This window comes from Symphalangus syndactylus, chromosome 3, assembly GCF_028878055.3.
Source record: "Symphalangus syndactylus isolate Jambi chromosome 3, NHGRI_mSymSyn1-v2.1_pri, whole genome shotgun sequence".
NCBI classification, from domain to species: domain Eukaryota; kingdom Metazoa; phylum Chordata; class Mammalia; order Primates; family Hylobatidae; genus Symphalangus; species Symphalangus syndactylus.
In genome coordinates this window covers 20,354,477-20,381,400 of record NC_072425.2, presented here as the reverse complement: position 1 = coordinate 20,381,400, position 26,924 = coordinate 20,354,477, and the positions used below count along the sequence as shown (strand labels likewise).

Sequence of the window (26,924 nt, the reverse complement as noted above, 5' to 3'; positions counted from 1 at the left end):
AGCACTAGGCAGGGGGCTTGGAGTGGAGGAAGCCTCAGATGGTGGCGGTGCTCACTGCCGCCACCACGTGGGGCCAGGGAGGAATCTGTGAGGGACATGGTGGGGCAGACAGGAAAGGGCAGGGCTCTGAGGGGTCTGGTCTCCCAGGTCTGTGGCTCATAAGCCCTTGGCAAGTGCCTTCCCCTCCTAGAGTATAACCCCTGCCGCACAGGGCTGCTGCGGGGACAGTGAGATGACGGTGGCACACAGTAGGTGCCCCTTAAATGGCTGCTCCTTCTGCCCCAAGATGGGGGCTGAGCTGGCATGGCCAGGGTACAACAGGCAGAGAGGTCACAGCATCCCCCGGGCCTCCCAGTGCCTCAGGGTCCCAGGGATGAGGTAGGGCCCAAACCCCAACAGTGCCTGGTGTCCCCCCACCCGGCCCCGCCACCTACCTACCTCCTCAGAGATTTGAACCAAAGAGGGTCTGGGTGCCACCTCCATCCGAGTCGGAGCGCTGCCCCACCCTAGACCACCCAGAATCCCCCCGGGCCGTTCTGCTTTCGCCCCAGAATGTAAACAGGCAAAGGTAGCTGGAAACTAATTGCAAAATTTATTCCAGGGCTGCGGGGGCTGGGATGATCCTTAAGGGCACTTCTCGTTTCAGGGCTGTGGGTCTCCGGCCTTGGCAGGGGCACATGTTTCAGGGGGCAGAGCCGGGGGACTGAGACAGGGTGGAGGGAGGCAGGAGGCAGGAGGCAGGAGGCAGGGGTGCCCAGTCTCCTCCAAACGGGCAGGCTCAGCACAAGCTGCAACAGTAACATGAAAGCAGGACGGACAGCAGCCACCCAGCCGGGGACAGGAGGCAGCTGAGGCCTCTCCCTGGTGCTTCGCAGAGTGTCTTTCATGACCTAGGACAGGGGATCAGGGAGCTGAGGGCCAGCTTCATGGGTTTGCAGCAAGGGACCCAACGGGTTGGAGCCACAGAGGGGATCAACAGCGCTATCCCTGATCTACAGGCCCGTGCCCCCTCCCAAGTTCACTTGCATTCCCACCCACAGAGACTTGAAGCCCCCGACAGGCGTTCTGCTGTTCACCTAGTGGGTGTGCCCTAGTGGGCAGGCAACAGCGCTTCTCTGGATTGGGGCTGGGGCTCAGAAGTAATGACCCAGTACCATCCCAAGGGTACTTGGTAGGCGAGGGTCCAGGGAGAAACCATCGGCTGTACTTAGTGGTGATCCCCAAGCCCCAGCTTCAGTCCTCAAATCTGTCCCCTTCCCTCCATCACACACACCTTTCAAGGAGTGTCTAGAAGCTTAAAAACAAAGAGGGGGGAGAAAAACCTCTCGACTACAACGTTGCAGATAAATACCAGCCTGGGAGGGCCACCTCCGGGTGGGGCTAGGATGTCGATTGTACCAAACATTCTCCTTGGGTGGGAGAGGGAATCAGTGATGCCTGGAGCAAAGTTTTTTCCCCGATGATGTATCAATGCCCCCTCTTGCAGAGGTCAGGTGGGGTAGAAGGGCTAGGGAGAAGGTCTTTTTGTCCTAACCAGTCTCCTAGTGTCCTCTAGGGCCCAATAGCCCCTCTCAATGTAGCAAACTCGGTTATCCTTAGTTTACAAAGCAGAGGATCTCCCTCCTGGTCTCTATGGGGGGAACATTGGAGACCCTCTCTCCTCCCCGAGTTGATACCTGCTCAACTTCTCCCTGTCTCTGTTTCCAGGAGAGGAGGAAGGGATGACCTCTGATCCAAGGGACGTCGAGGCCCACCAGGGAATCCCGAACCTCCTCCCCGGACCTGCAGGCTTCAGACTCCAGGAGAGAGAGCTGGGAGCAGGGCGGAGGCGGGGCGGGTGGTTAACAGCCACCTCCTAGGGACACTCCAAGTTGCAGGCAAGTGCCAGTGGCCACCCCACCTCCGCCAGGCCCTGCCCAGCCTCACCCACCTTCCCAAACACACAGTGTCAGAACTCAGGGGCAGCGGCCTCTGGGACGGGGCTGGAGCTCCTTGGTGGGCATCAGAAAATGAACCATGCAGAGCCAGCGGTGTGGCTGCGGCCCCACCCCGGCCCCGCCCCCAGTCCCACCCCCAGTCCCGGCCCCGCCCCCGGCCCAGGCTCAAGTCTGCTTGGCTTGCAGCATTTCAATGAGCAGGTTGTTGCGGGGCATCTCGTTGCCCAGGTGCTTGTGGTACAGGTACTCCTTGGCCTGCATGCTCAGGGCCCGCACCTCCACCAGGCACAGCAGCAGCTGTTGGAACTTGTCCCCGCAGTGCGGGTAGTGGCACAGGGTGTAGTCGAGCAGGGCGGCGTTGGCCTTCTCCTGAGCGTCTTTCACCAGGATGTGGTTATTCAGGAATTTCAAATCTGCAAAGGGAGGCTCTTGGTCACCATCGCGTCACCATCCATGCCCATCAGGGCTGGGCCAACACCGTCACCAGCATCACCAATACCACCTTCCCTATGACCACCAAAGACATGGGCATTGCTGCCATCAACCATGCAACATGGTCTCCCCGTTGGCACCGTGTCGCCATCACCACTGTTGTCACCCTGGCTGACAAACACCACCATTGTCACCAATACCCACATGCCTGTGTTTTTCATAAACGTGGCCACCGCCACCATCAACCACCCAACCACAGTCACCTGTCACCATCATCACTGCCATCATCATCACCACAGTGGTCACAATGAGCAAGAATCATGAAGCCCATCACCAGCCTCCCTCGGGGAGGATCCCTGGGCAGTTATTGAACCTCTCGTTTCCCCATCTGTAAAATGGGCGTGATGACAGTGCCAACTTCACAACACTGTCCTGAGAATTTAGGGAGCTGCTGTGTGGAAAGTGCTCTGAAGAACAGTGTCTGGCACGTGAGAAGCTCGGTGAGTTGGGTTAGCTGGCACCACAATAATGCCATCACAATGGGAGCTGCTCTCACCGCCATCATGGCCAACCATTGCTGCCATAACCAACACCATCCCCCTGGCACGATCAAAGCCATCTTGTCTCTGTCATCACTGATGCCTCATCTCCATGACCATTGCCATCCGCATCCCCACTCTGCCACCATCACCACTGTCACCCCATCAGCACCATGCCCACAGAGGCGCACTGTGGGTGGGAGTATCCCATCTCATGCTGCAACGCAGGAGGACTGGTAGCCCCGTTCTAGAGGACAGCTGGCATGTTCTTTTAGTCTCCCATATGACCAACAGAGAGGCTCCAGTACCCCCAGAAAGGACTCTCATGGGGCCATGGGGGAACATACACATTCACTGCAGGAGGGCAGATGCGCTGACATCCTGACTAACCTATCGCAAGCTGAAAATATCATAAATCAGAAGGCATTTACTACGCCTGACCTGCTGCACATCACAGCCTGGCCTACCTTAAATGTGCTCAGACCACATTACCCTACAGTTGGCAAAATCACCTGACGCAAGCCTATTTTACAATAAAGCGTTGAACATCTCATGAGGTTTACTGAACACCATGCTGAAAACGCAAAACAGAAGGGTTACATGGGCACTCCACGCAGGCTTTCTGCCGAATGCATGTTTTTCAACTTCTGCACCACCGTAAAGTCAAAAAATCCTCAGCCAAAGCTCATGAGTCAGGGGCCATCTCTGCTCATGGTGGCAAGGAGGTGGCCTGGATGGCCACGTGGTGGCCGCACCCCAAGGAGTCGTGTGCAGTAGGCAGAAGTCAGGGAGCCACACAACGCAGGGCAAAGCCTGGGACTGAATGGAAAACAAAAATCACAGAAGGGAGGTCAGGATGAGATCGATAAGGCTCAGCCATGTACATAAACTAGAAATGCTTGTTGGCCGGGCGCAGTGGCTCACACCTGTCATCCTAGTAGTTTGGGAGGCCAAGGTAGGTGGATCACTTGAGGTCGGGAGTTCGAGACCAGCCTGGCCAACATGGTGAAACCTCATCTCTACTAAAAATACAAAAAAATTACCGAGGCATGGTGGTGCGCGCCTGTAATCCCAGCTACTTGGGAGGCTGAGGCTGGTGAATCAGGTGAACCCGGGAGGTGGTGGTTGCTGTGAGCCAAGATGGCACCACTGCATTCCAGCCTGGGCAACAGAGCAAGACTCTGTCTCTAAATAAATAAATAAAGCTTGTACACAAAGCAGACGTGCTTTGTGGGAAGACAGGGGCAAACAGGACGACCCGCATTAAGCATCAAGGAAGGGCTCCCTTTGGGGAGGGGTGGAGGGGGTTTGGCTCTGCGTGCACCAGTGATTGAACAGAGGAGTGCAACTGATGTGTCCCCCACGCCTGAGGTGCAGTGAAGAGACAGAAAGTAAAATGTCTTTGGAGTGAGACAGATGTCGGTTCGAATCCCAGCTGCTGCTGAGGTGCAATGCTCCCTGCCCCCGCCCTGACTTGACCAGCCTTCCTCCTCCCTGGAGGGGGAGAGCCGGGGTCAGTTTCTTGCCGCCCAAGTTCCTGTCACAGCTTGCAGGCCTCTTTCAGCTCCTGGGCGCATTTCTAGCAGGTGCTTAGCCTGGGGGCGCAGGGTCAGCAGGAACCCACAGAATCTGTCCCCAGGCCTCAAATCCTAGCCTGGCCTTGCCTGGGATAGGGTGACCAGTGGCTCAGAAAATGGTCACCCACCCACTTCTCCTCCACCCCATCATCCCCAGCCCTGCAGCTGCGGGGGTGTCCAGAGGCAGCATGTGCAGCCCTGGCCCCCTAATCCCCCTTAACACCCGCTGCGCCAGGAGAGCGCCACGCTCCTGGCAACCCTGATCCCTGGCCGCCCCCAGCGCGCCTGCTGAGGCCTGTGTTGTCCAAAGTCGGATTTAGGGAAACCCGAGCTGGGCCCGGGGGTGGACGGCAGGACCTGGCCTCCATCCTCCCACCCCAGCCCGGGCTCCTCACCCTCCCTTCCAAAGCAAGCCAGGAGCACCTTCTTCCTCACTTCCCCAGGGTCACCATTAACCCTGAAGGCACCTTTATGCCAATTACATGGAAGTTCCCCCTTGTCCAGAGAGATACTCCTATATCCACCCCAACGCCTCCTGGCCCAGGAGCTCTTGTGCAGTGAATGACCTGCCCAACTGTATGGAGCAGCCCTACTCCCTAGCCTGGCCTGCCCCAAATATATTCAAAGGTCATGGGAAGTCATGTCACCTAGCTGAGCTCCTGCTGGCCCCATCCCTGTCCCATCTGCCTTCACTCCCCACTGTCCCGGGCTGAGCAAGTCTCCTGACATTCTCTTCTGACAGTTCATAATGGGGGTCCAGAGGGGGACAGGGACCAGCTCAAGGCCACACATCAGTAAAGGGTCCTGGAGGAAGCAGCTGGAGTGGGGAGGGCTGGCCAGGACGCCACAGTAGGGGCAGGGGCGGGAGCGGGCTGGGGAAGACCAGGGCCTTGGCTTTACCAGGATTTACTGTTCTCAGCAGCACTGTGCCAGGGACACTGAAGCAGGGGTGCGGGGGTGGGTGCAGAAAGAGGACAGGTTTCAGGGATGCCCCCACCCCCAGCAGTTCTATGGCTTCCCAGCTCTCAGCAGGCTGGAAACCCCTGACTGCCCCCGAGAGGTCAGCCACAGGGCCAGGGGAGGGAAGCACAGTCGCTAACGGAGCCTCAGCAGCTACAGTCCAGAAGCCCAGACCCAGTTTCCTGGGCACCCCCCAGGCACCTTGCACCCAGCTCGGTTCATCTCGGCAGACATCCAGACAGGCAGGGCAGTGCATCCCCAGGGCTCAGGGAACCAGGGCCCCCTGAAGACACACAAGGTGCCAGAGCCTGGATTCAAACCCAAGTCTATCTGACACCAAAGCCCAAGTCTGCCATGGTAGGCAAGCAGGACTGGGGCCCTCTGCCCAGGAGCCGGGTCAAGCTGGGATGCATGTTCCTGCGGGATTGGACATAACTTTATGTCCCATGCCATCCATGAGTCCTGTCCTAGAGCCGCCACTCCTGGGGTCCTAGGTTTCCCCCAGAGAGGCTACTCTGGACTCTAGACTTGACTTCCTCCTCACCTGAAGACCTTGTACAAGTCACTCCCCTTCCCCAAGCCTCCCTGGGCCCCAGTCTCTAAAGAGATCATTGTGAAGATTCCAGCGGATAACAGATGTGACGGTGCCAGCAACCCACAGAACACCACACCGTTCTTCCAGCAGACACGAGAGCGGGGTCAAACAAACCTGGAGACGCCCCCTTCATGTGTCAGGGGTTCAGATCCCAGCTTTACAACCAGCTGGGTGACCTTGGGCAAGTCACTTCCCCTCTCTGAGCTGCAGTTTCCTGTCATCTGCACAACAGGGGCAAATTCATCTCTGCCTCACAGGGTGGCCAGGAGCTGGCTCTCATCTGCATGCCCAGCTCTGGGCCCTGGGCGCCCGAAGGTTGGAGACGGGCATGTTGGAGAGGTGCCTGTGCCCCCCAAGCCCACTCAGCTCCCAGCACTGGCGGAGGTGGAGGTGGGAGGGAGCTGGGAGATGGCGCCCCCACCTCAGAGAGCAGCCCGCTAGCTCTGCAGAGCTGGGGGCCCCCAGGTTCTCAGAAAAGCCCCCTTTTCATGGTTTAATTGAATATTTGAATAATCCTTTCATTCCAGCGAGGCATAAAGAATGTTGTCCCAATAGCGGTAACTCAGGCAGGCGCCCCCGCGCACAATGGCCCCTCGAGTGGGGCTGCTATTCAGGCCGCCTTTTGTTGGCGCGGAGCAGTGGGTAAATTGCAAACGCTTAAGGGAATGCTGCTGCCGACGCCTCAATGGAAGTCAGGAAATCGAATGTTAGGTCAATCCATTAAGCTTCGATTAAGTCCTCGGCAGAACAATGCCAGCCGGGCCCATCTTCATAAATACCGTGATTGCCAGGAGAGAGGCACTAATTTTAATTAAACCTCCTTACCTGCCTCCGCGCCCTCCCGAGACGGCTATTTAGACACCAAATGGCACCCTTATGCGGAGGCAGGCGCGAAGGAGGCGCTGAGTGAGCCGCAGGGAGGTGGGGCAGGTGGGGGGGCACAAGCACTAGCGCGGCCAGGCAGTCCGGCCCAGGGCGAAGCCGCCCCCCGAGGGGGACGCCCTGCGCGCCAGCTGGAGGTCTGCTGGCAAGTGGCGGTCCCTCTCCGGGTCCCAGTTTCCCTGGAGCCCCAGCTCTGGTGGTCTGGGTGGGATCAGGAGAGGAGACCTCTGCTCCAGTCCCTGGAGTCTGCTGCAGCCAGCCCCAGCTCTAGCCTCTGCCAGGCTGCCTGCCTGCCATCCTTTTCCCATGCTGCACTTAGAAGGGTCTTGATAAAATGCAAATTTCATCATGTTACTGCCTGCTTAAAATCCTTCCCAAGGGAAAGTTCAAGGTACCAGGCCCCGGCATTCAAGGCTTTGCACAGCTCAGCTCCTGTCCCCTCGCCAGCCTCCTCCCCACCCCGTCCCCACCCCTACAGCCACACAGAACTTTCAGGATTCCCCAGAACTTTGCACAAGCTATTCCTTGAGTCTGGAAAGCTATTAATGCTGCTTGTTTTTTTTTTTACCCAGAATGCTCCTACTCATACTGCTAGGCCCAGCTTAGAGCCCACACCCCCCGGAAGCCTTCCCTGATAGCCAGGTGGTGCTGGTTTCTCCTCTCCGACTCAACCGTGATCACACTGAACTGATGGGGTTCCTCTCCCAACCTGGAACTGGCCAGCCAAAGGCCTCTGCAGCCCCCCACATCCCTCTCTCACTGCTTGCCATCAGCTGGGGTCCTGGAATCTCCTCCTGTTCCTCCTCTGGTACCCCCAACCTCATGAGGTTCCTGGCCTGCTGGGCTCAGGGCTCACCCACCCACATCAGCCAGACCCATGTTCCTGTGCCCAAGGATGAGGCACTGTGCCAGACACAATGATAAAGGTGGAGACTGTGAGCTGCTTCATTCATTCACTTCATTCTTATGCATATGCACATTAACTTAATAATGGTGATTATGATTAAAACGATTCTGACACACACTTCCCAGGGGTCAGCCAAGCGCTGGGCACTTTGGGGAATTCTCTTATTTAATCCTTGTAACAAGTTAGGGATTACTAGGAGGGTCACTCTACAGATGGGCGAAATCGAAGCTCAGAGAGGGGAGTGACTTGCCCAAGGGCACACAGCCAGAAAGAGACCAGAGACCAGATTCAGAATCCACTCCTCATCCCTATCTAGTTCCCTTTCCTAAGCACTGCGCCACCTTGCTTCTCTCACACACGCAGGAGGCGTGCGCACGCACGCACCCTTCTCCCCTCAACTCAGCCTGTTCCAGCCCAGCACTGGAGCCTCTCCCACCTCTCAGGCCTCAGCTGCTGCATCTGGAAAAAAAGGCTGATGACCAGCATGACATGAGGGTGGGGCACTTCCAGTTTTGAGCACGCCTACACTTGGACCCAAGAGAAGAGGGCTCAGCTCTGCGGTCTTCCTTAAGCCCCAGAGAAGGAGGAGTCCTGGATTCACCCCCAGCAGCCGCCAGAGCTATGCGCAGGGCTTTGGTGGGAAGAGGGGCTGGGGGCCAAGACAATGTCCCTGCCCTTCAGGGGACACCCAAGGACAGACAGAGCCCTGGCAAAGAAGCCTGCTGGCTGGTAGCCCACCCTCCACCCACCCCTCCTTAGGGCCCTCCCAGTGGCCTTGTGATGGCAACCAGGTCAAGAACTCTCATCTTAACAAACCACCCGGACTCCCGTGGACACACACTCCAATTCTAGGTGCCTCCAAGCACCACCCTTCCCCACAAATTCCTCATGTTCCCAGATCTCCCAGTCCATCCCCAGTCACACACAAACTCTTCACACAGGCTAACAATTAAGAAACCACAAGCGTATGAAAGTTCGTCGTTTGCACGTGCCAGCACACACGCATGCACGGAAACAGAGACAGATGTTCACGTAATTCCTGCAGGCTCCATGCCCCAACCACACAGACCCCCACCACGCACGTCTGTGACTCTATCCTGTGCCAGTCTGCTGAGCCTGGCAGGCTGCAGGGAAGGTGCTGCTGTGGGCAGAGGTAGGAGGGAGCTTCCCCAGCTGCAGCCAACCGGGCCTGGGTCCCTGAGGCTCCTGTAAGGATTTCAGGCCACAGCTCCTAACTGGCTGCCCAAGATCCTACTCGCCCCCCACCCTAATGGCTGTCCCCTGCTGACCCCTGCAGAGCCCTGGCTGGTGTCCTGAGAGGTGACTTAAGGTGGCCTTGCAGATAAACCCTCCAGTTACCAGCCTGTTCTGCCAGAGTCGGGAGACCCAGCCCACTGCACCCAGCCGCATGGCATGGAGGATGTCACCAATCCCGCCCAAGCACTGGGCTTCCCGCTTTTCGTTAATCCCCTCTGCCTCCGCAACACTCCCCACTCCCCACTCCTCCCTCTCTCTGGCAGGCATGCCCTTCCCAGACTGTGACTATAATGCCAGCCACTAAGACAATATCTTAATCCTGCCCCCTCTCCAGGTGATGAAGCACTCACTCATCTCTATTCCATCCCATCTGCATCACTGCAAAATAATTCATCCCCCCAGAAAACTCCTACTCATCCTCCAAAACCCTGCTCAGATGCCCCTCTTCCAGGAAGCCTTCCAGAAAGAGCTCTCCTCCCCACCCCAGGTTCCCTGAGCCACACCCATCTGTCTGTCTCAGCCCTAACCACCCAGGCTGCAGGTCTCTTCACGATTGGCAAGGGACAGCTATGTCCTCAGCATCGCTGGGCATGGGGAGGGCATTTGTGATGGCTTTCCAGGGAGTGAAGGTGCAGACTGGAGTGGCCCAGGCAGGGTTGGGGTCAGGAGGGCAACGGGAGGGAGACCCCCCAGGTGCTTGGGGAGTGAGGTGGGTGGCCGGGCTGGGCTGGGCCAAGCCTGCTCTCTGCCTCTCCTCTGCATTCTTTTCCTCCTTAGCGCTGGTCACAACCTTCCTGGCTATGCCTGCCTAATCGTGTTAGGAACCTACGTCTTACTAATTGTATTATGCTCATGATCTGTCTCCCCTAGAGAAGGTCAGTACCACAAGGGCTGGGCTTGGGAGGTTTTGCTTACAGCGGTATTCCCAGTGCCTTCTCCAGTGCAATTTCTTGGTGCCTGTTTGTAGAGTGAATGAATGGATGCACGTGTGCCTGAGCAAAGGGGTCCGGGCCCCCAGGAGCTACAGTCAGAATTGGGGCCCCCTAGATCCAGGGATTAGAGAAAACAGGGACCCCAGGATGGGAGCCTGGAATAAAAATCCTAAAGTCACATGGGCCACCAGAGGGGGAGCAGCCCCCATTTAAGAGCCAGGCCCTGGCCGGGGGCCCTCAGACCTTTGTTCACTCAATGAGTAAGGGAGGGGTCCTTTCTCCCCCGAGGCTCCTTCGTGGCCACTCTGGCCACAGCAGGGCTACCTCTATAGCCTCACCCACCCTCCGACTCGCCCGCCTCTGGCTGTCTCTGCCTGTCTGTCACTGGAGCTGCACTCACCCAGGCTGAAGAGGATGATGAACTTGAGGCAGACAAACTCCTGCCGGTCCAGCTGCAGCGCAAGCAGCTGCAGCACCAGCTCCTGCGCCCGCAACACCAGGCTGTGCAGCAGCGAGCCCGCCTGGGCGGCCACCGTGGTCAGCTCCACCTGGGGGCAGAGGGCACGGGGTGGGGGACAGTCAGAGGACGTGGGTCCAGGCAGGGGGCTCTCTGATGGGGGATGCAGGGCTGAGGGCGTGGATTGGATGTGCAGGTCAGATGGGCTGGGGTCAGGAGGGCCCAGCCTTGGTGCCGAGCCAGGCACGGGTGACGTCTGCACAGCCCCAGGGACCCTACCGGGCCCACCCTTCCGAGCTCTCCTCAACCCGCCAAGCTGAGGCACCCATGTTCTGCCCGTGTCCACCCCTCCTTCACACACAAACCAGGCCCAGCAGCACCAGCAGCTCAGGGGGCCCCTCTACATGCTGGGAGGGGAGGGGTCAGGGGAGGGCAGGCCTGTGCGGGGACACACAGACGCATCCACATGGCTTCCCAGAGCCCCCATGTTCACACCTACACGCTGGATCACAGCTCAGCTCAGAGTCACCACACACACACACACACAGGAGCACAGTCATGGGGTCGCCCACTCCATGAAGTGAAGGCACACACATGTGCACACGGTCACATCCGCCCTTGCACGCTCACACTCACAGCAACACATACACCCATGTATGTGATCACATTTACGGGTTGATGGGAAGACAGTGACACCCACACACTGATGTGTGTGGAGATTTTGCACAACAAAATACAGGCAGGCGCGCACACACACACACACACACAAACAGGCATTCCCACAGCCACAGAGCCTCAGCCGGCCTGCCGACACTCACACTTCACGCAGACTGCAGGCACCTGCACTCACGGGGAGCCCCAAAGACACCCCCTTGGGACCAGTGCTGCCCGTCCCGTCCTCCTGCCCCGATGGCCTGTGACACCGAGGCGAGAGCTGGAGATGAGGAGCAGGGGCCTAGGGGGGCTGGAGCTGGGAGCAGAGTCTGTCTCCCCCACCCCACAGCACTCACCGACCCCACGGCCCCTCCTGTGTCCCCACCTGAGAGTGACGCTCCTGCCAGCAGGCTGGACCCTGGCCATCAACCCCCTTCTCTGCCTCCCTCCCTCCCTCTCTTTCCCTGCAGCCCATCTCTCCAGGTGAGTCCTCCTCCCTGGCTGTGTCCCCGTGTCCCCACCCTGGCCCCCCACCTCCCATGCTGGCCCCTCCGCCTGCCTCCTCAGATACCACCTGGCCGTGTCCCTCCTCCTCCTAAAGCTCTCTGGGGACCCTGTTGCACCTGGACTTTCTACCCCCAGATCCTCATTCCCTGCTCTAACGGGGCCCAGATTCTGACTCTGAGCTCTCTGGAGCCCTTTGCCCATTCATTCATTCATTCGTTCAAGATTTAGGGCCTGCAAGGTTTTGCCCGCTATCCCAGCCCTAGCAACCCTCCAGCCTCCCTCATCTGTCACCTGATGCCACCCCCACACTGTCACCAGCAGGGCCCAGGGGCTCCACACTCCCACCCTCTCTGAGCCTGCGGTGGAGGTGGGGACTGCCCCCTCATCCCTCATTCCCCAGCCAACGCCAGTGTATTATTTCCAGACCCAGGGCCACCATCACCTCCTCCTCCATGAGCCTCCCCTCACCATGCCCCCACCCCTGAGCTGCTTCCCAAGAGCAGGGCTCCCGGGGGCCGGCGCCTCTCAAGCCTGGGTCAGGGCTGCTCACAGAGGGGTTGGGCCAGTGGGTGTCCCATGAACGTGGGGAAAGGGCTGATAATTAGGGTGCCCAGAGCCAGCCCCGAGAGGCCTGGGTCCTCCTCTCTGGGACCCTGAATCCTGGAAGTGCACAGCGAGGCCAGGGCGGGGCCCAGGGGCGCGGCCGAGGGGCTGGTCACCTCCTGCCCGGTGACCAGCAGGATGCTGCCCTCCTTGCCGTGCTGGACCTGGCGGTAGATGTGGTCGAACACCAGCAGCTCGCTCCAGCAGTTCTGCAGCAGCGTCATCTGGTCGGCCACCTGGAAGGAAGAGGCACGCAGGGGGCCGGGCTCCAGCCAGGGTCCAGGGAGCTTCCTCCACCCCTTCTCCTCCCACTGAGACCCAGCTAGGTGTGCGGCCTGGGCAAGCTAACCTCGCTGTGCCCATCTACCCGGATGTCTACGCTATCAAAGTGCAACAGCAGTCTGGCCAGTTAACAAAGGGGTGTTTGGGGGTTGAATGGGCCAGGCTTCAGGCCCCAGCTCTGCCTTTTGTATGACTTTACATAAGTCCTGGTAACCTTTCTGTGCCTCAGTTTTCTCATCTGTAAAGTGGGCAAAGTACTGAGCGGACAGTCCCGTACATGTTAGGTACGCCGTACATGTTCGTGACTAATGTCCATGGAGGTGCTCTGCAAAGGACTCCTACAAATGCATGGCAAGATTATTATTAATTTTAACATTGTCCCCATTTAAAAGCCTGTGGTCGGTCACACCTCTGGCAGCCCCAACTGCTCAAACACGAGCCATGAGGAAGAAGCCAATGCTTCCCCCTGGGCCTACGCAGAGCTCTTAGGCTCAGGAGGGGGACGGAGGTCCCACCTGGCCTGCGGTCAGGCCCGGGGCATGAGCAGGGGGGCGGCAGTGGCCTGGCCCATGAAGCAGAAACGAACAGCAACAAGGGGCTGATTCTGAATGCCCAGGCTGCGGCCAGAGACACTCAGTGCAGGGGCAGGGCCAGCCCGTTTGGAGTGTCCTTTGACTCTGCAGGACTCAGAAGCAGAGCCAGGGATCCCCTGGCCCCAATCCCTATTTTTCAGCTGAGGAATCTGCCACCCAGAAAGGGCAAGAGACTCTCCTGGGATCACACAGAGGCAGGGCCAGGCCAGGGCCACGGCTGGCATTCCCGGTCCACAATCTCCACTGTGACAAAACGAGCCCTTCTGGGTATTCGGAAGCACACTGGGCACTGCAGATGGGCCTGGGCAGACACAGCCCCATCCCTCTCAGCCCGTGCCACTCATCAGCTGGCCACCATCGACCCAACAGACACTTCCGGCGCACCTTCCTGGGCCGTGCCCTGTGGCGAATGCAAACCATGACAGCCGACAGTCATTCCACTGCAGCCCTACAGCCCTGCGAGGTTCGTACAGTCGCCACCAGCATGACAGAGAGAAGAAATTGAACAGAGGCCACACAGCTCTGTCTAGTTCCAGATCTGCGCTCTTAACCACTAGGTGTGGAAGAGGACCTGTCACTCACCCTCCTTGCCATCCAGGAGTTCCTGGTCTCTCACAGGCTCCTTGCCTCCTCTACAGATCCCCTACCTGATCCCTCTCCTTCCTCGAGGCCCTCCCCACCCTCTGGATGCAGAATCTGCAACATCTCATGGCATCAGTTAAATGTCTCTGTCTTCGCCAATACCTGTGAGGTCTGGGGGAGGCAGAACTGGTGTTCAGCTCTTCTCTGGGCCCCAGAGCAGGGGTCAGAGTGGCTGATGACCGGCAAGGTGCTCCCCAAGACAAGCACAGAGAGCAGAGGGGCCACTCCCCACTTGGGGCCAGAGACTCAGACACCACTCCCCACCGGGGGCCAGGGGCTCAGAGGGGCCACTCCCCACCTAGGGGCGGCCCCCAGTCAGAGGGGAACTGGGCCAAGCCTAATGAACAGCTCTGTCTCATAGGAGATAGAAGCACCCCCATCTCTGTTCCCCTTCTCCCCTGGGGCGTCCCTGGGGCCTGTGTCCTCAGGCAGACAGAAGGGGAGAAAAGGAGAGGGAGAAGTCAGGAACTGCACACAGACAGGCCTCCGGGCCCACATGGTGGAAAAGAGGGAGGTCTGTGTCCATTCCTTCCATCCACACCTCACCTCCGGGTCCAGAGCTCCCTCCAGCTCCCAGCAAAGCTTTCTTCCCAGAGCCCCTACCATCAGCCGTGGGCCCCCAGGCTCAGCCCTGACTGGGAGGGTCCAGGAGAGACTGAGGCCTGGGCAGGGGCTGACTCGGCCATCTCTCGGTATCTCTCCTCGGAAGTGCCAGCCCCCATGGAGCCGCGGTTTCCAGGAGGGAGCCAAAGCTCAGAGAGCACCTATTACCAGGCACGGAGCCCAGTGCGGCACAGGACATCTCACACCTGCCCTGCCGACATCCTGCCCACATTACAGATAGGAAACAGAGGCTTGCTGGAGGTAACGCTCAGGCTTCAGGCAGCTGGGCTCTGCCCAGAGGTTCCTACCGGCCAGACTTCTGGGGACCTGGGAACCTCCTGAGACCTGGGTAGGAGGGGCCTGCCCAGGGGTCACACTGGCAGCGAGAAAAACTCAGGCCCACCGTAGGCACCCAGGTGGTGGTGCAGGGCCAGGCTTGTCCCCCCGCCCCTCGCAGGCCCACAGGAGCAGACACCCTCGCACCCAGAATGAAGGCACAAGGGGGTGGGGAGGTGGCGGAGGAGCGATAAGGGGTAGAATGAGGAGATAAGGCTTCAGGCCAAAAGCAGATGGGTCACGGTGACCCGGCTGGCCCAGCCCTGGGAGCAGACTCTGTACCCAGACCTTAGACCCTGGATGGGGCAGCCCTGCCCGGTGAGGCTGATAGGGGTGCCAGGGGCAGAGAGCCGCAATATGGTCGCTGAGGCTTTGGTGCCCCGTGCCCTGCATTCGAGTCCCCATCCGGCCATGCATTCTCCACCCTAATTTCCTGTTCTGTGAAGCAGGAAATATAATTTCTCTCTTTTTTGGTTAAAACGTAAGAACACACATTGGGATGTATGGGAATCGGTGGACCTGCTGTTGGTTCTTCCGTGGATGCTGCCCGGCCGGGATCCCACCTGCTCCTTGGCCAAGCAGGTCTTGTACTCACTGCTTTCCTTGGGTGGACAGATGGATGCACAAAAACACCAAACTCCAAAACACTCCCCACACAGATGACAATGCACGTGTGTGCGCGCGTGCACACACACACACACACACACAACCTCTTTTTATTTAAAAGAAAACCACAGGGCCATAGCTGCCAGCCCCTCTGCATGAGAAAGCAGGTGGCTAAGACGTTCCTTTAACCAGAAAGGGTTGGTTTTCACTTTCCGAAGTTTTCTCCCTAAGCTAAAGGCTCCTCTACCCTCAGGCCTCCTTGCCGCCCTGGGAACAATGACATTTGCAGCCCCAGCCCTGGGGTCTCCTACCAGCCTGGCCTGTCTGCTGGGCCCATCAGCCATCCACCCCTCCCGCCGGACCGCCACAAATCCTCCTGGAGCTTTGACGCTCTGCAGGCTGCCTTGGAGACCCGGTATTTATGGGTGCCAAGCTGACCTCCCTCCCAGCAGGGCCCCTCTGGAGCGCCCTGGGGTCTGATCGGTCTGGCTGTGAAGGCCGGTGGGCTGTGTAATTCTCTGGTGGCTGACACACCACGGGCTGGCTGCCGCGCTCTGCCGGCCGAGTGGTCAGTGAGGTGTCATTTGTCAGCCCAGGACTGACAGTTACTGCCGCTTAAATGAAACCGTCTATCTGGGCAGTTAAATCTGCTGTCACGGCCTCGGAGCTGGATGTTGAGGGTGAACGGATGTCAAGATGGGTCACTGGGCACTCGTGGCCCCCGCCGTCCCCCTGGGTCCTCCCTTGCATCTTCCCAGCCTGTCCTTCGCAGTAAGTGACCAGAGAGGCTGACTGCCTGGGCCCTGGGCACTGCTGCCCACCAAGCAGCAGGTACAGGTGAGTTTCTGCCACCTTGCAGGGAAAAAGTTGCTTTATAAGCGCAGGACAAAGTGGCCCTCAGGCGGTCCCAGAACAATCATGTGCTCAGAGGAGCTTGGGTCCAATGCGTCTCTCCCTGCTGCCTCCCCGCCAAGGCCTGCATAAGCCTGCAGGCGTCGATTAAACAGTGTGGCTAAGGGGAAGAGAGGAAGGGCGCTGCGACCCCACTTCCTAAACTGCCCGTGCTCAGTTCCCCTGTCCTGGCTCACTGACCCTTTACAACAACCCAATGGGGTGGACATTATTTCAACTCCTCCCATTTTCAAGACGAGGAAACTGAGGCCCGAGGAGTGAAGTCACTTGCCCAAAATCATGCAGCATGTAAGCGACAGAGCTGGAACTTGACAACAGACCTCTCTGATTCTAGTCTTTGATATTCACTTCTGTGCTACTATCGAATCTAACATGCTGGGATTGGTGTGAGATGGAAAAATGGAGACGGAGGGACCCCCATCCCAGCTGGGAAAGAAGATGGGGGAGGAAGACCCCAAGAGGGCATTTGGAGCCCAGCATCGGACACAGCTGGGCCCCTGGCACCCCTGAGAGCTCAGCTGAGACTCCAGGACTCCTCCCGAGCAGCAAGATGTCATCAGCATCAGAGGGCTGAGTGGGCCTCTGCTCAGAGCCCAAGCTCTGTCAGGGGAGCCCCTCCCCGACCCAGAACCTGGAGCCCCAGCCAGCCCCGGCAGGCCATCCATCACCCACTGCCCAAGGACCCACTCCCAGTCCAGGCTCTGCTCTGGCCCTGCCAACCTCTCCAGCCCTGCGTCACAGGCCCATCGGAACTCCCGGAACATGATGCCTCTTCACATTTTGGGACCTTCGCCTCTGCTGTGCCCACTGCCTGGAATTCCCTGAACCTTCTCTACTTTCTAGAAAGGCACAGAATTGTTCTCTGACTTCCTTAGTTAGAGCTGTTTGCTCTCCCCCCGAGGTCCCCTCTGCCCCTTCCATGGCTCTCAGAGCCCTGGGCACCTCGCACTAGCATTATCTAAGTGCATGTCTGACTTCTCCTCCAGGCTGGCAGCTTCCTGGGTCCAGATGATTTTAATGTCCCCAGTGTCCAGCCCAAGGGCTGCTCCACTCTCAGAGCCAGAGAGCCCCCTCTTCTGTCTGCTAAGATGTGTCCTGTCTGGAGGTGGGGAAATGAATGATCAGCCAGAAGAGATGCCAGAGTCACACACACCCCTCCCACTTTTCTGTCTCCTCACCTCTGGACTTTGCAAAGAGACACCAGCCCAGGGTCCACTGGGCCAGTGGAAAAGAACTTCCACATGGCTGATGAGAGGCGCTCTAGGGCTGGGCTGGTACTTATCTGCAAGGCCCCTTTACAGAAGCTGGTGACCACTGCTCATAATCCCGGGCTCAATTCAAAGACTTTGGGAAGGGGAAGCAGGAAGGTTTGGACCACGGAGAAGCCAGAAGCAGGAAAAAACACTCAGCAAAGCTGGGACAAAAGCCCTTCCCATCCTGCGTGAAAATCCCCGGGAGACTAGGAAGGCGGCCAGAGGAAGTGCCCTGCCCCTCAATCCAGGGGTCTGGAAGGCCGGGAATGCCCTGCTCCTCCTCCCCTCTGCACAGGGGGTGCATGGGAAGTCTGGAGGGAAGCTAGCAACCAACCCAAGGTGCTTGGGGTCCTCATCCCCACCAGGGCCTCCAGCCATGAGCAGAAGGCAGGTAGGAGTGTTCAAGACCCTGCCTTTTGCCTCATCCATTAGGTCGGACCAGAGAGGCGGGCAGTGGTGAGAAGGGGCTGGGGTGAGAAACCCACCCCATGACAGAGACATGGTACATCCGCAGGCCTCAGCCATGACAGGCCGTCCACAGTGGAAGCAGTAGCCACCACCATCAATCCTTGACTCCCAGATGGCCCAGGCCCCAGTCCCACGATGCCCCTAGGGCTTGGAGCACCCACCCCCACCTACCAGCCAGGGCAGGCAGTGCCCCCAGCCCATCCGGCCTCATGCCCCTGGAGGAAGCCCAGGCCCGAGTGGCGTCAGCACTGACAATGCTGCTCAAGGCTGCAGTGGCCCCAGCAGGGGGGCAATGGGCCCTGCTGTTTACACCCAGCCCCAGAACAGCCAGGGGGGCAGCCTGGGAAAGCTGAACACCAATAGCCCTGGGTGAAAGAGTGCCTGAACCCAGGCCAGGGAGGGGCAGGCCTTGGTCAGCTGGAGGGGCCTCTGGGGAGGTCTCAGAGAGTCAGGGCACTGGAGGGGCAGTTCTGGGGCCTCAGGCTCTTCAAGCCACTAGGCAGGAAGACTGGGAAGTTCTTTCCTATGTCTAGCCTCAGTTTCTCCTGCTGCTTTCCTGATTACTGTAGCTTCAGGTACCTCAACCCAGGGGGAAAGAAGGCCATGCCATAGAGGAAGGCTGCCTCGCCCGGGAAGATCAGTGACAGACCCTGGAATCCCCCACCCGCCTACCTATCTAGCTTCTTGAACACCCACACACACACACACACACACGACCATCCAGCTTACACAAGGTTTGCAGAGGCAGGAGGATCTTTCACCTCAGCTGGGAAGGAGAACGGCCCACAAATGCCCCAAACTCTAAAACACTAAGAGCCCCCATCTGTGTGTGACACTGGAGGCTGGCAAGGATTGGCAGCCTCCCTGAATGGGAGGACAGGATGGGCCGGACCCCCTTCCCAACACTGGGCTGAAGCCTGGGGAGGCAAGACAGTCTCCCAAGGACTCAGCTAGTCCTTTGAGGGAGCCCAGGGTCTCAGAGAACGAGGGAAATGCGTCCTGAGAGAGCCCCAGAACAGGGAGCCCCAGAGACGGAAGGGGTTGCAGAGACACCAAGAAGCAGAGAGACAACGTGAAAGGGAGAGAGACAGTAGGAAGAGACAGGGGCAGAGATCAAAGCAGCAGTGGTTGCGAGAGGCTCAAGGAGGAGAGAAGAAGAGGGAGGAAGCGGGGACCCAGGAGGCTGTGATGGAGTGGAAATGCTCCTTCATGTCCCCAGGGTGGCCTCCAGGTCCCCAGGTATTGCCTGAAGCCAGTAGGCAGGATGGCCCTATCCAAAGGACAGTCGGGCTAAGGCTTGGGCAGCTGGGAGGACCATGATGCAGGGCCGGCCAAGCGGGAAGAGAGACTCACCTCCAGCTCCTTGAAGACCATGCACCTGCGTGCCCAGTCCACGATGGAGATGAAGGTCTGGTCGGCCATTCTGCACAGGAGGCCGAAGGCCGCCGGCTGGTCGGGGCGGCTTTTGGTGGGCTCCTGCAGGCAGCCCAAGATGCGGGCCCGTACCTGGTCCTCATCCGGCTCCAGCTGCAGCAGCTGCAGGATAAGCTCAGGCACGTTGGGCCCTCCAGAGAAGGGCTCTGGGTAGCCGTACGGCAGCCCAGGCTGTGGGGGGCTGGCATAAGGCTCCGGGTACTCAGACTTGATGGCACGGCCAGGAAAGGCAGGGTAGAGGTAGCCAGCCAGTGGCCCGTGGGCACCGGGCACGGCCATGGGCAGTGCTGGGGCCCCAAAGTCGCCCAGTGGCCCAGCAGGTGGACCGGCGGCCAGGCCCTTGGGCTCAGGCGCATGCAGGCTGGGAGGCAGCACATAGTCCGGTGCGGGAGGGGGCGGTGGGGGCACCCCCATCGGGGGCCCTGTCTCCAGCTTGAAGCCATTGGCCCGAATCTGTGCCTTCTTCTGCTGTTTCAGGGCCCGGTCCCGCTTGTACATCGGCCCAAACTTGTTCCGGCCACCCCTCATACGGTCAGCGCGCACGGCTGTGGGCAGGGGCAGAGGGTCAGACTCACCCTTTCTAAGCCCCCTTCCATGCTGCCCCACCACAGATCCTTTCCAAACAAATCTGACCGCTCTCTCCCCTGCTCAACAGCCTTTCACGGCTCCCACTGACCACAGGGGAAGTCAGTCTCCTTTGCCTGGCATTCAAGGCCCTGCTCAGCTTTTCAGGCAATCCCTGCTAAGACCCCTCTCCTTCCACTCCACCTAACTCACCTCCACTCCTCTGTTTGACACATCTCCTTCCTCCTCCACCCTGCCTTTCATTTTCCTTCTGACTCAAACTTTTTTTTTCTCTTTTGCTTGCTGAACACCCAGCCTCAATGTCACTACTTCCAGGAAGCACTCCTGGATATATCCAAATGGACTCTACTGTCCTTGCCCCAGGTGCCCTGTCCTTGCCCACCCTTAGCATGCTGAGTGGATCATGCCATGTGCTCCTGCAGGCTAAGCTCTGAGCTCAGGTGCCCAGCGCAAGGCCTGGCAGGAAGATGGTGACCGGAAGGGGACCCTAGTCAGCCGTGTTCACCGCTGGCCCCAGGGTCCAGCTGTTTTTGACTGACTGCCTGACTGTTGAGCTCCTGCTTCAAAATGACTCAAGTATCCTTCACTGGCTGTGAATGTGAAGCCAAGTTTAGAGCTGGTCAAGGCTCTATGCTGCGGGAGGGGACCTCTCTTGCTGACTAGAAGCTCCTCCGCCTGGCCAGACCCAATAGGTGCATCTCTGCAGCTGGAGTGTGCCCCCCGCCCCTGCTCAGACAGGGCCCCACCCTGGGATCTGGGAGAGGGGAAAGAGCAGGAGAGAGGGGGTGGTGCTCAGCAGGGATGATGGCTGGGGGGCCGCCTGGCCAATCTTCCTGCCCCCTGGGGTGAGCAGCGCTGTACCATTCACAGGCTGCACGGGAGCTTCTGCTGCCCACAACACAGCCAGCTATCTGGCCCCTTGGGACCTGGCGCTAGGGGCATGGGCTCTGGGGACAGGACAGGATGTCCCCCTCCCATCCAGGAGTCCTTTCTCCAGGTGGCAGGGCATGTGGTCCGCCACTCTCAGAGCCACCTGGGGCTCTGTACACTGTTCCAAGACCTTAATCAACCACTGCCTGTTCAGCACACAGTCCAGTGACTGGCCACCTCCAGAAGCTCAAATCTTTCCTGCCAAAACTTACCCCCTCCTCTCTGGGCTGAGAGCTGGGGTTGAGGGTAGGGAGGCAAAGAGGGGCCTGGATTCCTTAGGGGCAATTCAATTGTCCCCCACTGCCCGGCCCCCTCAGGGCCTGGCTAAGAACATGACGGGAAGGAATCTCACTGGCTGAACGAATAAACCAGAGTCCTTCAGATGGACGGACAGACAAGCAGATGGGCAGCTGAATGTGCGGGGGCTGGGCAGTGGTGGTGGGCAGATCCTAATGGAAAGTGTGATCGGCCTGACAGCTAACCTGCAGCAATGAATGCCCAGGCACCTTCAGCTTTCCTACACCGATCCCCACACTCACTCACTGGAGGAAGGCACTGCCGTTAAGCCCATTTTTCTTTTCTTTCTTTCTCTTTGTGCCTTTTCTTTTCTTTCTTTTTTATTTTTATGTACTTATATTTTGAGACAGGGTTTCCTTCTCGCCCAGGCTGGAGTGCAGTGGTGTGATCATAGCTCACTGCAGCCTCGACTTTCCAGGCTCAAGTGATCCCCCCGCCTCAGCCTCCTGAGAGCTAGGACTGCAGGCACATGCCACCACGCCCAGCTACTTTTTTATATTTTATAGAGACAAGGTTTCTCCATGTTGCCCAGGCTGGTCTTAAACTTCTGGGCTCAAGTGATCCTCTTGCCTCAGCCTCCCAAATGCTGGAATTACAGGCATGAGCCGCTCCATCCCGCCAAGCCCGTGTTTCAGATGGGGAATCTGCAGTTTAGAGAGGTTAAGGATTTTGCTCAACGTCACCCAGCCTGACTGACAGTGCCGGCACTGGGACTTGGCCTCTGCCGGCTGGGGTTGGGTATTTTGAGGGGGATGGGGACCTCCTCACAGAGGGAGGAGCTCTGCCGACCCTGTGCTGGGGCCCTGGCAGGGGCTGGGGCAAGAGTCATCACCATAGGGTTCACTTTTGGATACTTCTCAGCCCAACCCAGGCTGGCCTTGCCAGTGTCCCTTCCCCGCCCGAGGCCCACCCAGCGCCAGCGCCCTGTTCCCTTGCAGCGACTGGGCCCTAATGTCGCACGAGGGGCCTTCGCGAAGGCCAATGGTGCTATCCCCTCAGCCCCTCTCCCACCCCCACCCCCTACCCCCTGAGGCTGTCGGGGGTCAGGGGTCGAGGCCCGCGCGGCGCGCACCTTCCAGGCGCATCCCCACCGTCAGGCACTTCTGGAAGCGGCAGAAGGGACAGCGCTTGCGCTGCGTCTTGTCGATCTTGCAGCTCTGGCTCTCGGTGCACGTGTAGTGCTTGTTGTTCTGCACCGTGCGCTTGAAGAAGCCCTGCGGGAGCTGAGAGTCAGCGGGGCCCCGCCGCGCCCGTCTGCCTCACCCCTGCCGCGCGCTCGCCGCTCACCTTGCAGCTCTCACACGTGAGCAGTCCGTAGTGGTAGCCGGACACCTTGTCCCCGCACACGGGACACAGCTCGTCCAGGTCCTCGTCGTAGGAATAGTCCATGCCCGCGGCGTCCGCCTGCGGAGCGACAGCGGGTCAGGGCGGGCCGGCGGAGACCAGCAGCCTGGGGTCCCCGCGGCCGCTGCCCCAGCCGCTGTCGCCGGCCCGTCGCGTAATCCCCTCGCTGTGCCCAGGCGCCGCCGCCGGCACCCACCGAGCGCCCCGCACAGCGTGCCAGGGTGGGCCCGGTGCAGTCCCCGCGCCCGGCCTTCCCCCGCCAGACCCCGCGCTCCCGCCCCGCTCGGGGGGCTCCTCCAGCGCGGACCCCGTCGCGCTCGATCTGGGGCCCTCGGATTCGATGCGCTTCGATTGGGATTCGTTTGTCTGAGAACAAAACCCCGATTCTGAGAAAAGGAGATGGGCTCAGCCGCGGGGAGGACGCCAGGGGACCCAGGAGCGCTGGGGCACCCGGCCCGGGTGTTCTGGGAACCCGACAGAGACGAAGGAGGCACAGACAGAGTCCGGGGGAGACAGAGATGGGAAGAAACCCTGGAGAGAGACAACGACCGACGCCGCGGGGCGCAGACACGAGGTCAGTCCGAGAGTGCCAGAGACACAGACACAGAGACGCCCAGCTAGAGAGAACCCGGCGGGGGCGAGACACAGGGAGGGATGTAGAGAGACAGGGAGACAGAGACAGAGAGAGAGAGAGAGAGAGAAACGAGGGGTGGGGGATTGGATCAGAAACTCGGAGAGACAGCGGAGGTCCGAAGAGAAAACCCAAGAGAGACTGACGCAGAGCCAGAGACACAACGATAGACGAGAGACAGAGACGCCGAGACGAGAGGAGGCCAGGAGAGACGAGGCCGGGGAGCTACAGAAACACGGAGAGAAAACCTGGAGGCGGAGGCGCCCAGCCCGAGGGTCGGGGACAGGGGACGCGCGGAAACCCGCGGGTTAGGAGCCCAAGCGCCAAGGCGAGGCCCCGCGGGGTCGGACGCAGACGGGGGCCCGGGCCGCAGGAGGCGGAAAACGACGGCGCCGGGACCGGGAGCCCGAAAACGCAGAGCCGCCGGGGCCCCCTCTCCGGGGGAGACAAAGCCGCGGCAGCGACGGCAACGGGAGGCGCAGCCCGAGCCGCCGCTGCCACCGGTACGTCGGGCGGGGAGACCTCGGGCGGGGGTCGGAGGGCTCCGGGAAGCCGAGCCAGAGGCGAGGGAGCGACCTCGGGCGGAGAGGCGAAGTCCCAAGGAGGGAAGCGCGAGGAGCCAGGGCCCGGGACGCGAGAGGGGGCGCGACGGCGGCTGCGGCCGGTCCGGCGCCCACCTGGTCGCTCCTGCGAGCAGCACCCCGCGTCCCGCCCGCGCGGAGCCCCCACCTCTTGGCCGCGCTGCCGCCGCCGGCGAGGAGCCGCACCCGGTCGCAGCGCCGCCCGCCCGCGATGACGGCCGCTCGGGCCGGGGGCGGGGAGGCGGGGGCTCGGGGCTGGCGGCGCGGGGGCCTCGGCTCCCCCCTCCCGCCTCCCCGCCCCCCCGCCTGCCTCCCCGTTTCCCCCCCACCGCCGCCGGGGCCGCTCCGAGGCGCACCTGGGACCCGGGCCCCTCCACTGCCACCGCGCCCTGCGCCAACCCGCCGCGCCAGGGCCGGGGGCCGGCCCCTGTATATCGGCGCGTGCGGTATCCGGGGGCGGAGGCCCGGTCGTGTCCTCCCCCCCAGCCCGGCCCGCGCCGGCACCCTCTCCGCAGTCCGGCTCGAGTATTCGCCCTCATCCTCCCGGCCCCCCAGCCGCAGCCCGGCTCCCCGGACCCCAAGCGCGGCCAGAGAGCTGCGGAGCCCGAGTGCCCAGCGATCTGGGCAGGTATAGGGCTCTGGGGGCCTTGGGTCACCCGCCTGCAGTGGGAGGAGGCAGCTCCTGTCTGTGAACCCAGCTGGGTCGTGGCGAATGCCACGCGGGTGGCTGGTCGCACTGCAGCGTGGAAGTGGGTAAGGGCAAGTGGCGACCGTGGCCGAGGCTCGGATTCATGGGTGGAAGCCAGATTCTCCCATGGGCCCTGCCACGTCTCCTCACTTGAGCCTGCCGCAGCTCTCTCCCCGTCTCGGGTCTTCAGTTGCCGCATCTGTGAAGTGGGTAGATGACCGCTCTTCCTCGATAAGGGTGGGTCGTGAGGATGAACCCAAGCAGTAGGGGCAAAGCACGCGCGTGGCCTGGCGGAAGCGCTCAGTGGCGCCCCGCTGGGGAGATCTGGGGCGAACTCCTTCTGCTCGCCAGCCTCAGTTCGCTGAGCTGGAAATGGGAATCGTGGAAATCCCATTTTACGAATGTCCGAGGCCTAGGGAGGACCCGAAGGCTCTAAGGGTGCAGGAGCTGGGAGAGGAGCCCGGAGGCAGGGCCCCGCTGCTCCCCTCAGAGCTCTCACGGGGGGTGGGGCGAGGAAGAAAGCGCTGGGCGGCCTTGGGGACAAAGGGGTTCCCGGGCCTACGGGCCGAGCAGTTGCTCTGGGCTAGGGACCATCCGCGGGGCCACTGTTTTTCAGTTGGAGAAACTGACCCGAAAGGAAGGGGTCTGCTTGCATCCCGCCTCCGCCCCCGCTGGCACCTGGGGTCGGAGAGAGTTTGGGGACCACGAGGCCAAAAAACTGCGATCTTCAAGCAGGAGAATACCGCAATTTTGCATTGACAGCGGCGCAACCCACCAAAAGGTTCCATCTGGGCTCCCGCCCGCCTGGAGGCCTCGGGCTTCGGTCGGAGCTGGGCCTGGGGCCTGCAAGCTGTGGCCAGAGACCCCCGCGCAGACCGCACTCAGCTGGCTCACCCCACAGAAGGAGCAGAACCCGCAGACTAGCTGTGCAAGCTCGGGCAAGTCACTTCGCCTCTCTGAAATGAGAGCCTCAGTTTCTCCGAGCATAAAGTGGAAAATGTTGGCTTTACAGATGGGGTACTGCGGTTTCCATGCAAGAATCTTGGATGAGGAGGGAGGAAAGAGCCAGAGACCCTGTTAATCGTACCCCCGCACCCCCAAACCCCTGAGAAACAAGAGCATCTGCCAGAGCTGGAGGTGGGGGTCACTGCTGCCTCTGAACAGCTCCCCACCACAGTGGAGCCCTCAGACAGTGACTGCAGGAGCGAAGGGGGTTGGTGGATGATGGGCTGGGGTGCCCCAGTCGGCTGTTCTAAGGTAGAGCCCACCCGAGGTCTCCTGGAAGCCTAGAGCTGGACACACAGGCCCCAGCCGCCCAGGTTGGGTGGGGGCTGGGCTCAGGCCCTTCTCCCTCTATCTCCAACCCCCTCTCCCCCAGGGTTTCTACTCTCACCGGCTGGAAGCCCATGGCTCCTCCGCACTCCAGGCTCTGAGGCACCCACCCCCACAGGTTCCAGGTTCCAGCCCACCGCCTGGGGAGTTCCAGCCCCTCATCCACCCACCCAGAGAGGCAAACCTAGACCTGGCCCGGCCGCAGAACCCAGGCTGACAGATGGACGCCGGAGACAGACACATGGATACACAGCAAGACTCAGAGAAAGCCACAGAAGACAACACAGAAACTCAGGCGGGGGACAGAGCCCCAAGACAGGCCCAGAGCCCTCCGGACACACTCACAGACCTCTAGGCTCAGACCCGCACAGCCTGGTGGATGCCTGGCCAGCGACAGCGGGACACCAGCGGACCTCCATGGGGCTTGTGGTCACAGGCCTGGCTCCTCCCATCGGCAGCCCAGGGAAGAAGAGGGGGTAGCATGGTGGGAGGGTGAGTCTGGGAGACCCCTGGCACCTTCCGTGCCCAGAGCAGGGGGCACCAGTCACTAAACGGAGCAGGCAGTGGCCGGCCCAGGCTGCAGGGAGGCACTGCAGAGGGAGGCTGGCCATTAGAGGCCTGGGCCAAGGCCCTCACTTACGGAGCGGAAGCAGAGCTCTCACGCCGAATGAGGGTGGCAGTGGGCACCAGGGGTCCAGGGGGAGGCTCCGGCAGCCCAGGTGGGACGGTGGCGACTGTGGGTGCGCAGAAACCCCCTCACACCACGGCGGGCGGCAGCCGGACGGCAGGCTGGCCCTGTCCGTCCGTCCTCCTCCTCCCCGCCCTGGTGGGGGGGGGGCACCGGAGGCCCAATTGGTCTCTGCCCCCACGTGACTCTGCAGGCCTCTCGCCTTCTTTGTTGGTGTTTCTCTTCATTTACGTCTACTTTTTTCTTCTTCTCCTAAAAGAAAAAAAATACCCCTATCTATCTGGGGGCCGAGGGTGGGGGCGGAGGCCAAGGCACTGCGGAGGCCTTGGCCAGCTGGCTGTTCCAGGCCTGCTGTGGGAGCCCAGAGGCAGGGACCCCACAGAGGCGGGTAGGCAGCCCCGCTTGTTAGAGACTGGGTGGGAGTGGGGCTTGATTTATGGGCTGCTCCCCCACCCGGCCTGCCGCCTGCTCCTCTCTCCT

At 60.4% G+C, this 26,924-nt stretch overlaps 1 protein-coding gene across 2 annotated transcripts; it reads right to left on the bottom strand.

Annotated features, from left to right (window-relative positions):
- Positions 1 to 573: 573 nt before the first annotated feature.
- Positions 574 to 26,565, bottom strand: NR5A1 (nuclear receptor subfamily 5 group A member 1). 2 transcript variants are annotated; one of them, XM_055271137.2, is made up of 7 exons: positions 26,397 to 26,565; positions 22,468 to 22,584; positions 22,253 to 22,394; positions 19,288 to 19,913; positions 12,356 to 12,475; positions 10,419 to 10,566; positions 574 to 2,350 (listed from the first exon to the last, which is right to left on the bottom strand). In XM_055271137.2, the coding sequence occupies exons 2-7, from the start codon at positions 22,567 to 22,569 to the stop codon at positions 2,103 to 2,105; spliced, it is 1,386 nt and encodes a 461-aa protein (XP_055127112.1). In that variant the 5' UTR covers positions 22,570 to 22,584; positions 26,397 to 26,565; the 3' UTR covers positions 574 to 2,102. The 2 variants fall into 2 exon arrangements, with proteins under 2 accessions (XP_055127112.1, XP_055127113.1); XM_055271138.2 differs by having other exon boundaries at positions 2,098 to 2,350; positions 12,404 to 12,475.
- Positions 26,566 to 26,924: the final 359 nt, after the last annotated feature.